General features: G+C 41.1%; 1 protein-coding gene across 2 annotated transcripts in view; it reads left to right on the forward strand.

The window, feature by feature from the left end:
* The window catches only part of XIRP2 (xin actin binding repeat containing 2), a 187,478-nt gene that overhangs the window by 81,185 nt on the left and 91,259 nt on the right, over nt 1-15,034 (forward strand). The window contains exon 2 of one of the 2 annotated variants that reach the window (XM_075933533.2): nt 10,296-10,449. In XM_075933533.2, coding sequence (XP_075789648.2) covers nt 10,296-10,449 — 154 coding nt within the window. Of the gene's footprint in view, nt 1-10,295; nt 10,450-12,726; nt 13,398-15,034 lie in introns of those variants that run through there. The other variant, XM_006135766.5, reaches the window with a different exon arrangement.

Genomic DNA, 15,034 nt, shown 5'->3' on the forward strand with positions numbered 1-15,034 from the left:
TCAGCTACTAGAAGTGGGCCTCATCCTCCCTGATTGGATTCACCTTGTTATCTCTAGCCTGATACTGGCCTGCATATTTATACCTGCCTCTAGAAATTTCCACTACATGCATCTGACGAAGTTGGTCTTTGCCCACGAAAGCTTATGCTCCAACACTTCTGTTAGCCTATAAGGTGTCACAGGAGTCCTTGCCACTTTTACAGAAAAGAGAGAATCACCAGACAAGTAAAAGGGATGGGCTGGGGGCAACCCCATCTAGGACTGCCTGGCAAACTGTGCACTTTCCCTTCACTCCCTGTGAAGAGGAGCAGGCAGTAATGTTCCTGTACAAATCAGGGAAAGGGAACTTCAGACCTTCTGCTTCTGTAAATGGTAACTGGAGGGAGGAGATTTTGGGGTTGGGGTAGTCCTGGACTGGAGAGAGAGGTGCACCCGCAGCCTGCTCCTTTTACCTGTCCGGCTATTCTGTCAGTTCTGCATATGGTTTTATGAGAAGCAACCCTATTCCAGGCACATCTCATTTTACTGACACAGCCAAACCCTTATGTATCTTTAAGTTCTGATAAGAGGAAGCTATATTTCAAATTTGGTGGTCGTAGCTCTTACTGTTTAGGAGACAGATAGACAAACTTTCTCAAATATATCGTAGATGTTTAGTTCCTAGTAGGAGCTAGCAGAAAAGGGAGGTCAAAGTAGAAAGTAAACAAATAGATTCCTATTTCAATTTGGCTATGTCTACACGATAAGGTTATTGTGCAAAAACAGCTGTTTTAGCTTAAAAACGGCAGAGCGTCCACACCTCAAGCATGTTTTTGCTCAAGAAAATTGACAGAACAGAGGGCTTTTGCCGGTAGAGTTATTCATCTCCCCACGAGGAATAACTCCTTTTTGCAGCTCTTGCGCAAAAAGGCAGGTATGGACGCTCCCAAGGGGTTTTTGCACAAGAAACCCCTATTGGAAAAAGCACAAGAGATTCTCTTTCTTGCACAAGAGATTCCATGCAGTGGGAACGCTGTCTTGTGCAAGAGCACATCACTTTTGTGATGCACTTTGAGGTCTGGATGCACTTTTGTGCAAGAAGTTTTTGTGCAAGAACTCTTCCGCAAAAGGCTTCTTGCATAGAAACCCTGCAGTGCAGAGAAAGCCTTTCATACAGAAATTGAAAATGTGTACTGCATGGTTTATATTTCATAAGTCTTATCACACAGAAATTCATTGGGCACAAAACAAGCTAACATATGCATCTAAAATTAAGGCCAAAAAGAAAGAAAAGTCAACAGGGGCTTTGAAGTCACACGCTGCAAATATAAATGGGCCCCAGTCCCACACTGGTGATAAGCTTAATTGCTTTGCTTGATCTGGGCTGTGGTGACCACTGTAAAAGATCTATGAAGTACAATGACTATTTTAAAAATTACCTTTATTCGGAAATTCACTGCTTTTGTTGATTTATATTAGAATCTTAATGTTTTTTCTGTTTTTTATTTTCATATACATTATTCTTACTTTATACAATAATTTACTGCTATTGTGTTTCATAAATAAAATAATTTATAGAAACAGAGCTGCATTGTTATATAACATAACTAAGTCTCAGCATTTCACTAAATTTCTTGGCTTAGAGCAGGGATTCTCAAACTGCATTGCACTGCAACCCTTTCTGACAAGAAAAATTACTACGCAACCCCAAGAGGGGAACGAAACCTGAGCCCGTCCGAGTGCCACCACCATTGCTAAAACTAAGGGCTTCAGTCCCAGTGTGTGACCTAATCTCCACTTCCCAGGACTGAAGCCCTTAGGTCAAGGGTCTCAAACTCATGGCTCACAGGCCAACTCCATCCCAAGCATTTTCACAATCCATTCCAGGAGTCCCTGCGGCTCAGGGTATGTGTGTGTCCATATCCATTCCCAAGCCCCACCCTTTCCTGCCACTGCCCACGTCAAGCCTCTCCTTCTGAGGGGGGATTGTGGAAGCTTGGCACAAAGGGGCAGCTGCAGGGAAGCGAGTGTTCACATGTAATGAATGATCAGTTGTAGACATCTCTCTCAGGAAATAGTAACAACTTTATTATTTGGTATCTTTAAAATTAGACTAGAGGGAAAAAAACTAAAAAAATGCACACTGAGAAGCTGTCCTACTTTGGCAACCAGATTCACTAAGGGCATGTTTACACTGAGGAGTTATTTTGAAATAACAAGGCGAGCATCCACACTACCAAGCCTGTTATTTTGAAATAATGAACTTGCTATTTTGAAATAATAACTCCTGCTAGTGAAGAGGAATAAGCTTATTTTTAAATAGTTATTTCAGGAGCTTTGTTTTGAAATAACTTATTTTGAAATAACCTCTTAGTGCAGATATAGCCTAAATAACCGAGGGCTCGTCTAGACTATGCGGAAGATTCAAAAAAGGATATGTAAATTCTTCAGGAATTTGTATATCTTCTTCCGATCTCACTTTCAAAAGTGGAGCTTTCATTTTGACACCATAAAAAGCCTTTATGCATTTTGACTGAATGTTGGCCATTCTTCAGAAGTAGCCTTATGATGTCCTGAAGGGGTGGAATCAGGAGCAGGATTTAGGCTGATATAGCAGTAGTTTGACTTTTACCTCGCCTCTGAGCTGCCATGTTTCTCCTATTATTCCTAGAGAACAAGGACAGCACTTACTTTCCTTGGCTTTTGTCTGCTAAAGTGCTAGCTTATGGTCTAGATGCTCCACACTGGAAGCTGCTATCATTATGTCTGTGTTTGCCAGGAGGATTAGTTCCTCAGGGATTCCGTTTTTATCTTCAAGTTGTACTGATTTTTTCATTCAATCAAATACTTTATATCTTCTGAAGAGAAACAATGAATCCAGCACATTTGCAGCCTCTCTGCTCTTTAAGGCTGTGTCTAGACTACATGCCTCTGTCGTCAGTGGCATGTAGATTAGACACATAGGAAAAGGCAAATGAATCCGCGATTTAAATGATCGTGGCTTCATTTAAATTTATGTAAGCGGGGGAATGGTCCCGCTCTTGTGGGGAACTTTCCTGGCTTCTATACACCCCGGTGAAATGAAGCAGCGAAAGGATCTGAGTCCCCGCTCCCACTTCCTTTACCCCGCGGCTCCCTGATCCTGAGGGCTCCCCCTCCACTCTCCTGAGTAGCAGAGCCCTTGAAACCCCAACAAGGCTGGGCCCAGGTTTCCTGGGGCTTAATCCCTGACCTTGTAGTCACTAGGGGCAGGAGTTAGGGTGTCCCCACTCCGAGGTGCTCTCTTTACACTGCAGGCCTTCTTGGCCCAGTGATCACTTCATAAGGTTCAAAGCAAATACAATTTATTAAACATCAACTGATTAAAGAGAATAGAATAAGAAACAATGAGAATGGTTAAATGAGAACACACAGCCCTGCTCTGTAGCACAGGGACATCAACACAGCAGTCTGCAGAGTGTAAGGACAGTTCACAGTCTCTTCCTTAGAAGCCCTGGATGTGCTGCAAGGGGCTGGACACGCTTGCACTGGCAGTGACCACACAGCCTCAGTCTCTAAGTGGCCAGACCCCTCTCCCAGTCCAGAGCCTTTCCCCACACTTTGCATGTCCCAGTAGCTCACCACATCCAGCTGCAGGCTGTGCTGCTTGGCCAGTTCCAGCTCCTTGTGTTGTTTCTCTGTTCCTTTTGGCTTTCTGAGCACTGCCAGTCTGCTGCTCAACACAGGGTCTGCACTGCTTGGCCTGTCTGGGTCTGGTTCTGTCGCTGCAGGACTTCTTCTTGTACTCCTCTTTCAGCTCTCTGTCTTTGCAGGACCTCTTCTGCACACAGCTTGTTTGTTCAGAGACAGAGCCAGAACAATCCCCACTTACAACCTGTCAGTCAGGCTGAGCTGGAGTGTTGACTGCTTTCCATTGTCTCTGGGGTCTGTCAGTCTCATGAACCCTTCCCCTTCTGAAGCTGGTAAACCAAAAACTCCCACAGAGTTTTAGTAAGGGGTAACAGTCCCCTTACATTTACATGGCTGCCGTGCTGAGCCGACAAACAGGTGATTAGCTGTTTGTCCACTCAGCGCGCTAGTCTGGACGCTCCCCTGCCAACATCAAAGCCCTTTGTCGGCAGCCACGTTATTCCGTCGACGGAGCCATGTAGTTTAGACGTATCCTAACTGTCTCATCAACTTGGATTCTGATCTACATCAAGTTGCCATTGCCGATGCGAAGAGTTTGATTACATGTAGGATCCCAAGATTTTTAAAACTTCTTGCACTACAGGCAGTCCCCAAGTTACGCGGATCCGACTTATGTTGGATCCGCAGTTACGAACGGGGCTTTTCTCGCCCCAGAGGACGGGAGCGGCGGGATGCCCAGATGCGCCACGGTCCGCCGCCCCCGTCCTCCGGGGCGAGAAAAGCTGCTCCCCGTCTCCCTAGTCTGCAGGGAGATGGGGAGCAAAGCCTTGGAGCACACCCGCAGTGGGACAGCCCGGGCGCGCTTGAGCTGTCCCCTGCGGGCGTGCTCCGCAGCTTTGCTCCCCGTCTCCCGACCAGCAGACCAGGGAGACGGGGAGCAAAGCCTTGGAGCACGCCCGCAGAGGGACACCCCAGGGGCTTAAGAACAAACCTACAGTCCCTATCTTGTACGTAACTCGGGGACTGCCTGTACTTTTATCAAGAACTCCCCAATATATGTGCATCAGCCCATTTCCCTGGTATATGCAATTCATTCTCTAAAACACGTGTACAAAAGACAATTAGAATGTGTTAAAGAAGGGTGTATTTAATCTCTCCAAAGAAGTGATGGCTAACCCCAAATGAATGGTTTGGCTGGTAGCAATTTGCAAACTGTCCTGCTTCCCATGGCAGGGTGATCATATTTACAAAATAAACTTCTGGGACATTGTGGTTCAGAGCAGTGTCTTGGGAGGAAATAAATGAAATTGGTAAGGAAATGAAAAGAAAGAGGGGATCTCTCTTCCTTTCTCCTCTTTCTAGCCATATCATAATGGGAAAGTGGCTCAGGGCCAGGTAGGAGAAACCATCATTTATCCCTCAGTGATCCATTAGTTTTCTCCCCTTAGTTCCAACTTCTTCCCCTCTAATCTAGTTCTTAACTTCATCATCTCCCTCTAGTATGTCTCCACACCTTCCATTATTAATTAAAGCCATTCCTTTTGAGCTCTAAACTCACCTTCCGCATACAAACAAATATAATTTATTTCTCAGCTTAACAGTCCGTTCTATTTCTTCTTAACTAACACAGAAAAGCAGGAGTAGAGGCAACAGAATCATGTAATCTGAAACAGCTCCCCCAAATCCTGTATGCCTTGTCATTCCAGTGTCTCTCAGTCTTGTACTACAGGGAGCATGTGCTGATTGTCCTGTACCTCAGTAGAGCTAGTCCCACCAAAGCCTTTGCCCCCTGGTTGCTCTTTACTGCTTGATGTCTATGGGCTGCAGGACCAGGAATCCCTCAGTTACAAATGGAACTTGGACTCTAGGTCACCAGCCATACTATGCAGTGGTGACATTTTTGATGGGGCTTAGGGTCATCGGCTTCTGCTCCGAACTTTATCGTGTTTCAGATTAGCTGTGCCTTTGGTTCCACTACTACTTATTTTCCTTGCCTTACAATACAGCAAAAACAGATTAGGTGCAGGGTGGTACAAACCAGAATGAATGATAACAAATGTATATACCACTTGCAGATGACACAGAAAGAAAAAAAGCACATGTTCTCTTTTAAAATGATGTCCTTTTAAACACAACTCCCTCCTAAACTCATTGAATATCTCATTCTCAGATATAGAACAGTTTTAGTTAATTAACGTGAACTTAAGATACCTCCTGAACCAGTGACCACAGTGACTCCATGAAGAGCTCCTTAGAGAAGCATCTTCCTCCATGTGCACCTCAGGCTTGATTGACAGCCATCTCATTAACTAGTTTCAACTCAGTCTCTTATGGGATAAAAATCCTGTAGCATATCACACAACTCTGGCCCCAGAAATTTGGAACTTCATCAATCCTTTCAAAAGTAAAGACAAATATTGTTTGGAGTACTCAAAAAAAATCCTTTGCAAGGCAACACGTTAAACTCATTAACACATCCATTTAAATATGCTAGTACAAATTAGTTTTAAAAGGTTTAACCATTAGGGAGTCTCCATTGCTACTTAGAGGCACAACTGAAACTCATTGAAATACTTTTTAATATGTCTTCTTTTCATTACAATTCTTAAGAGTGAATTTAATCTGACACAAATACATATAACAATGAAGTACTTAAAGGCCCTGTTGAAGGGTATTTAGCAAATTACATGATCTTATTCTATGCTTGAAAAATGTACAGTATTTTCTTTTCAAATATAAAGAAACACTGCTGTGCAAATGTACAACAAATAAGTAACAGTAAACACCTCTATCTCATCAGGATTATACTGCAGATTTTCAGATCAATGAAGTCCAGCATTCTTTTAGGTTCATAGTAGGGTGGTCAATTGTCATGTGTTAACGCCTGCAATTAACGCAGTCCAGGATTAACATGTTAAATTTTTTAAGGTGTTAATCGCCGGTGTTAATGCTGTTCTGCTCCTTTGAAGTGCCGCAGTGGCGCTTCAAAGGGGCAGTGCAATGCAGAGCCCGGGATCAGCACTCCAGCTGATCCTGGGCTCCGTGTTGCGCTGCCCCTTTGATATGCCTCCGTGGTGCTTCAAAGAGGTAGCGCTGCATGGAGCCTGGGATCAGCTGGGGCCTTCCAGCACTCCAGCTGATCCCAGGCTCCATGCAGCACTGCCCCATTGAAATGCCGTGGCAGCGTTTCAAAGGGGAGGCACATGCAATTAATCACAATTAAATTTTCTAATCACATGATTAATCGTGATTTTTTAATCGCTTGACAGCCCTAGTTCAAAGGTAAAACAAATAAAAATAAGGGCCCGATTCTCATTTACACTCAAACCACAGAACCTCACTCTGGCAATGTAAAGGGCCTACAAGGTATATGTAAATTATGCCCATTTGAAGGCTTCTTTACATAAGGTTTGAAGTAATCTTGGCAAACATGAGAATCAGGCCCTGAAAGAACAAGGGACAGCAAGGCATACTGATGGACTGACTTGATAAAAGCAAAGCTATCAGCAGGAGTTTGCTAAGGACCCAAATACCACAGTGGAAGGATGCTCGGAGAACTTGGCTTTTTGCCAGAAAATACTAGATTGTGTAAGCTCAAAATTTTTAGGTGAACTTGGTTAGTAGAGTTCCTGTTCCTTTGCTACCCACTCCTCCTCCTATCAGATTAGTTTAGCACGACCCTTAGGCTATGTCTAGACTGCAAGCCTCTTTCGAAAGAGGCTCTTTCGAAAGATACTTAGAGGCTCGAAAGAGCCTCTTTCGAAAGAGAGCGTCTAGACTGCACGCGGAATTTCAAAAAAGCAAGCCGCTTTTTCGAAAGAAAGCACCCAGTGAGTCTGGATGCTCTCTTTCTAAAAAGCCTGTTTGCTTTCAAGAACACCTTCTTTCGAAAGAGCACTTTCGAAAGAAGGCGTTCTTCCTCGTGGAATTAGGTTTACCACCGTCGAAAGAAAAGCTGCATTCTTTCGATTTAATTTCGAAAGAACGCGGCTGCAGTCTAGACACAGGTGAAGTTTTTTCGAAAAAAGGCTACTTTTTTCGAAAAAAACCCTGAGTCTGGACACAGTCTTATAGATGTAAAAATGCAGATGATTGTTGTAAAATGCTTCTTCTTCCCAGGAGTCACCAGATAGCAAGTGTGAAATATCAGGATGGGAGGACAGGAGGTAATAGGTACCCATGTAAGACAAAATCCCAACTATCGGGACTTTCCCTATAAAATTGGGGCATCTGGGCACCCTATTTCCCTTCCTTCCAACATTTCCATTTTTTTCTTTAAATTTTAATGGGTTGGTTCTAGATAGGTCTCAACCAAAACATAATTTCAGAGGTCAAATTTTGTTTCTATTAACACAGTGTGCATAATTTTGTATCTACAGTTCATTATGGGTACAAAAGTGGAGACTGAAAATCAAGGACCACATCTTTTTAAACAGTGCTTTTCAAAATAGGGCTTTATATGTGTGTGTTTCACCTTCTAATTTGTCATTTAGTGTTTCGTGAATACTCTTGGGCTACACTGCACAGTAACTTGAAATAAAATACGCAATTTGAGCTATGCAAATTGAATATCTTATTTCGATCATATATCAAAATAGCTTATGTCATATTTGGTGCTGTCTACACAGTGCCAAATTTCAAAAAATAGCGTTATTACGAAACGTCCCTCACTCCTTGTAGAATGAGGTTTACAGGGACGTCGGAATAGTGAGCTCAAAATAATCGGCTTGTATGAAGATGCAGGATAGCTATTTCGGGATACTCTGGTACCAAAAAAACTGTTGCAGTGTAAACGTAGCCTTAGATCAGTGGTTCCCAATTTTTTTGATACTGGGGACCAGTAAACCCATTCACAAGCTTTTGGAGGACAGGTAACATTTGTTTGCATATTCATTAAGCAAATGATGAATATGCAAATAAATTGTGTCGCTGGCCCTACCTGTCCAGTGGGTTGTTCTGCTCCTCCCCTTTTGGCCCCAATCCCAGCTGCTTTATCGGCCAGTGCCGGCTTCCCCAGCTGCATCCAGCACCGGGCATTCTGCGTCAATGCACATGGCGCCCGATGGGTTGTTCTGCCCCCCACCCCCTCCTGGCCCCAATCCCAGCTGCTTTATTGGCCAGCGCTAGCTGACTGTGTCTGGCACCGGGCGTTCTGCATCGGTGCGCATGGCCTTCTGCCTGGATCCTAGCGCCGGCCAGATATAGCCCTGTTTCCCGGGATCATGCCTGGCAGAGACGCCGCGGCAGCGGGCTCTCTCCCAAGAGGGCCATGACATTGCTCTCAGCAGCACGGGTTGCTGCTACCCTGTCACACAAATTAATAGTATCGTGCATGATAATTTTTCTAAGGACTGGTATTTTTTTTCTAAAGACTGGTACTGGGTCACGGACCACACTTTGGGAAATGCTGCCTTAGATAAAGTAATACTACAAAGAGTGGAAGGTACAAAAAAGAAATGTTATTCCTTTAAATGTTGTGATTAAGTGTATTCAGATATTTCACAAGACTCAAAAAGTGTCAGGTAATTCTAGCTCTAGTTTACATTCTTGTCACAAAATTTGTCGAATAGCTGTTTATCTAAAAAGCTTTTGACAATATGAGAAAATATAATATGGAAAAGTCACATACTGTGTTTGAAAAGTCAAATAAGTGCGTTTGAAAAGCTAGACTCTTATATTCCTTTTTCACACAGCTCTAGTATATTTAAAAAGCAGTAAATGTCATAAGTGACTTGTTTGTTATGTCTCTGCCTTATAGTTGTTTGGAAAATGTATCCTCTTTATACACCGAATAGGAAAATGACCTCAGCTTACTGGGCTCTTTCAGCCTATTCCCTTGAAATATAAAGGAAATTTTTACTGCTGGAGCTGCCTTGTCTAACTTGCTTAATTTAAAGACTTTGTCCAAAGCTTTAGATTCGTTGTGGACAAGATGGTGAACAAGTTTGTACTAGGTGGCATATCATGCCAGGAAACAGCATGCCAAAGCATCCAATTTAGTGACACTGTAGTTTGGGGTTGGAAACTATTTATTCATTTTGTTTCAAAGTACTGTAGATATTTTTATGGTGATAATTGTATTCAATGCAGAGATGGAATTAGGGTCCATTGTGATTAATGAAATCCATTTGAAATATCATGAAATTATATTAAAAATCAAACTGTTGATTAATACCTATTTGTTCTGAGGAAGTGGGTCTGGCCCATGAAAGCTCATCACCTAAAAATCCATCTTGTTAGTCTTTAAAGTGCTACATAGTCTTGCATTTTATTCTGTGTATGTGAGCTCTGACATATTTTAAGGGTTATAAATGTTATTTACAAGTTAATGAAATTCCCTTTGTCCACATTTTTTAAACAAATATATATCTTATGAGCAGTTGGTGTTTTTAATTGAGATACTTATAACCAAAGTTTCTTTTTCTGAGTGTGGGGAGAATCATGAAAAAAATGCCAAATGAGAAGGCAAGCTATTTCCAGGAATCACCCTTTGTTGAAATGTAAAGTAAGCACAGCCATGTATTTGTATCTCTCTGCACAGTCATAAGAGATTTACCCTGTAACTTCATCATCACTCATGTAAGGAACCCTCTTCCCCCACCTTCACGCACTCTCCTCCCCCAGAAAACCACATCTGTTTCCTACTGATATCTTTTAACACACATCCCCTTAATGTCTTCTAACAGGAAGTAGAAATTGAGAGAAGTTTGCATTCACCAACATTTAAGAATCAGCCTGGGAGTCTTTCCATCATTTCTGTGAAAGATTCAGACGGGAAAAGCGGGAAAACATTTTTTGACAAGATGTCATCTGAAAGTGGTCAGAACAACAACTCTGAAGGTCAGCACATTTTAACTGATTTCTTGCTTTTTTACCTTTTTCAAAACAAGTAAGATAAAGTGTAAGTGTGTGTGTGTGTTTGTGTGTGTGTTTTAGAAGTAAAACAAAACTGATGATACAGTATATGGTTCTTTTTTTAAGAAAACGGCATAGAATGCACTAAAATGTGAATTTAATTGACATTCCTTTCATTATTCAAGTTGGGATTTTATTTGTAGAGTTACTGTGTGCAATAGGAGGTTATTGACACTATTGCAAAAAAAGACCTCAACACACATAATTACCTCTTTTCCCCTAGAAATAGTGCTGTTACAGAAGATAAAACAGTGCATTAATTTCTTCACACACAAAAAGTATAGATATTTTTAGAACAATGCACTTGATTGTCAAAGTGACAAAGGGGAATCATAGTTGTATAATCAAAGCTGAATGCAATGAAAGAATTAGACGTGTTTATCAATTGAAAAAATTATCTTTTCATCTTTTCTTTTTCAGACGAATACCCTAAATGTGTATAATGAGTTCAAAGTAAAATATGACAGAATCATGTCACAGTTTTTAGATATATGTTATATAATTTTGATTTACTAATGTTTTGCAAATGTCATTAAAATGTTAATAGTTTATATGCCTGAGATTGTACTTGTTACCATAATTTTTCAGTAATGACAGAGCCACAATATACACTATCCTATTAAAAATACAGACCCCATCAATCACTTCTGAAGAGGCAATAAGTAGATTGTACATTTTGGTAATTTGGAATTAGCAATGTGTTTGTTAAAAACAATAATAATGATTATATAATTAACCTCTATTGCACTTCTCTCTGTGACTAAATTGCCCACACTTTCAGCTTGCTACTCAATTTGACCCTAACAATAAAGACGTTTTAAAAAATTAGAAATAAAGAAAAACAATATATCCCATCTCACTCCCCACAATGATATATCTTAGCCTTATCCCTAAATTTTCCCATGGGAGGTTCAATACAAGAACAGCAAAGTTGTTATGACTTGCAGGTCATAGTTATAGTCTGAAAGGCAGATTACACTGCTGATATAAATCCCATACTATCATGTGCAAAAAAATACATCAATATACAGGCGGTCCCCGACTTAGGAACACATCGACATACGACCATCTGCACTTATGACCAACCTCTTATACAGCCAGTCCCCGACTTACGAACGGTGATCCGCGCTTACAAACAGCGTGGTCCCATTTAAATGAATGGGATGCAACTTACGAACAGATCAAGTTACGACCAAGTGTTTGGTACATAACTTGTTCGTAAGTCGGGGACTATCTGTAATTTGAAATGGAGATGGGCCTTAGGTGTTACATTTTGGATAGAAATACAAGATTTGCATTCAAACTTTTTCAAAATTTAGGGTAGTTCATATTCAGAGTTTGGTTCAGGTTCATGATAAAAGTTGGGAAATTTGGATCTGAAATGTTGCAAAATGTGTTTGTGAGGAGTGTCAAATCCAGTGTCTGGTTTAGGAAAACATATTCCTGGTAGATTTTCTACCACTAAGAGGCCTATGTTAGAGTATACACTAGCAAAGGCCTGTGTAAACTTGGGATTAATCTTTTTGCGCAGTATAGATTTCTTTTGATAATCAGCCAACTGGGGGGAATTTCCACTTATAGTACTAACTCTCCAGAAATACTGAAGCATTTAAGCCTGTGTCACCTTGAACAATTACCTACATTATACTTCATGTGGGTGAAGAACAAAACATCTTAAATGTCATCAGAAATAAAATTCGTTTCAGTTTCTGTAATAAAGGAGGGAACTTTAAGAGTTGTTATGTAGGTGGAGGTTGTGACAACCACTTTTTGTCTCCCAGCTAGAGGTATTTGCATGCTATAGTGTGGCCTTATCATTTTCCTCTGACCTGTCAATTAACTGATGCTCTAATATTGCCATTGACAGTCTTATTTTCCTAAATACAGGCTTCAGTATGGTTCAGTGAAGTACAGGCTGGACCTCCCTGGTGTGGCACCCTTGGGACCTGACCAGTCACAGATGAGGGATTTTGCTGAACCAGGGGAGGTCATTTCTGGACCTCTGCCATGGCTCCCCCGGCCTGGCCCACTAGCCTCCTGGCTGGCTCCCCACCTACTGCTGGCCCCACTTCCAAGCCAACCGTGCTGAGGTGGCTCCTGCCTGGCAGCCATGCACTGGATCTCTCAAACCCACTGGGCAGCCTCACTGCCCTGCTGGCCCTGCAGGGCTCCTTGCTGCTGGCCCTCCACTGGGGCTCTCTGGTCCTGCAACATCTTGTGCCAGATCACGGATGTTGCAAGATGAGAGAATCCCAGTTAAGAGAGTTTCTACCTGTAGGTTGTTTGCCATAGACTTGCTGTGTGGTTTTGGGCAAGTCCCTTAACCTCCCTCAATTTCCACTTCTGTAAAGTGGGAGTAGAAAACCATGCCTCCCCACCCCCCATAAAATACTGTGATCTTTGTGTGATACGTGTGTCAATTTCACGCAATAGACCTTACTACATTAAGTTTAAGTATTTGAGGAACTGATTGTACAAAGAAAACAAATGTTTATGTATTATTGTGGATTGGCATATTACTTTTTTGAAAGAAGACATGGCTAATGTAAACCCTGGTAAGAGTTATGAGCTTTAAAGGATTCTTTAAGTCAATGTGCCAAAAAAGAAAACGAAGTGGGATTCCTAGAAAATACTTGGGAGGAGGGGAATGCAAATCTACCCACATCTGGATCCATTCTCCAAGAGAGACTCATTGTCTAGCTGGATTGCCTGTTGAAAGACACAAGCTGGATAAAGGAATGACTCTCAGATTCATGAGGGTGCTTGTTCTGAGTCAAAGCAGTACTGAACTGATAACCACTGCAAAAACTGTCGGTGGAATTTGAAGGACTGCTTACCAACTCGAATACTTAATAGAGTTGGAGTGATGTCTGGTAAGCTTATTAGCATATGTATAGGTTCTTTTACTGTTTTAATATGGTTTCTTTGTAATTCTATCACCTTAAATATAAATGAGCTTGGTGAGGAAGTGCTGTGTGATAACTTAACTGTAGCAATTACACTATCTGCCATCATTGAGGAGAAAATGCTGGCCTGTTTCAAGCAGTTTGACTTTACTGGGAAATTCATAGAGCAGACATGGAACTGTGCAGTCAGTTAGGTAAGGAGGGAGAGAGACATTTGTCTCTGTACAAGAGACAATGGCTGGAGAGCTGGAAAGATAATAATGGATAATGGAAGCCCTTGCTGGACCATACACAGGAATTTCAGTTGCAGTTTCCCTGTCCTGTGACACTATGAATGATTAGTTCTGTTTGAGTGCTTTGTATTATTATTGTAGAAAACTAATACTACAGTTGAATGTGATATTTAAACAAACAGCTATAATCAACCTCAGGAATGAAAGTAGAATTCTCCCAAAAGCATTGCTACTAGTACTGAAAAGACAAAAAAACAAATAAATGACGCAGATAAACTGGAGTTCATGTGGCTGGTTCTGTATATCCCTCTTCATTAAATCTCCAATGGTGAGATCAATGGTGATCAGTTTCCCTTAAGCGAAAATCTATATGTAAGCAAATCATGATGAAAAAGAAGAGCCAGAAATAAAGAACAAAAGAAACAAAATCTAATACTTGTGTGAACTTGAACCTTATGTGCACATTAATTAACTCTTAGAGTCACTGAACCAAAACAGATTCCAAAGCTGCATTTGGAGGCTGACTGGCGTCTCTAGCTGACGGAAGATTACTATTCTGAGAAATATGCTATTAAAGGGCCACTTCCTATGTTTTCCAAAAGACAGCTCAGAAATTTACACCCTGGAATGCTGTAAGAGGCATCCTAACATTTATATTGGTTAGTTTGTGAACCCAGTTTGAGCCCAGTTTAGTTGTAATGTAGAATATTATTAATTAAAGTGATATAGGACAATATAAAAGATGAGACACTATCTGCTAAATATCAAAATTTTCACTTAGTTTTAGACAGAATTTAACATTTATATCATACTGTTAACTTGATGACCTCTCCCAAGCCCTTCCAGTTCCAGTATTCTATGATTAAGATAGTTACGACATTATATGCCTATTTTTCAATAATTTATTACCCAACCATTATATCAAGAAACTGAAACTTTTATTTTTCTGTTAAAATTGACTTTTTTAGTTTAAGTGACTCAAAAGACCTATTTATTTGGCTTCAGATAATATTTTTTCACCTTATTTATAGTTAGCAAAAAAGAATTGATTTTTTAATGACACCTGTTGGCATTAAATCCTCACAGAAGACCTATTTCTTTCAATTCAATTTGTCAGTCTTCCAGGTGTTTTTGCAAATACAGAGTGTAGAGTATGAAAAAAGAATTCAGACTAGACACAAGGGATGGAATTCTGGGTCCACTGAAGTCTGTTAACTTCAGTGGATTCAGAATTTCACCTTACATACATAATGCAGTAGGCTACCGCTGAACATCAGAAACATCTTTGCTACACGTTACAGTTAAAACCATAATATTTATCGCAACTCTCTAACATTAAACCCACTCCCTTCCTAAAATCCCCAAAACAAA

The sequence above is a fragment of the Pelodiscus sinensis genome, chromosome 7 (genome assembly GCF_052426305.1).
Source record: "Pelodiscus sinensis isolate ZL-2025 chromosome 7, ASM5242630v1, whole genome shotgun sequence".
In the NCBI taxonomy this organism is placed as follows: Eukaryota; Metazoa; Chordata; order Testudines; family Trionychidae; genus Pelodiscus; species Pelodiscus sinensis.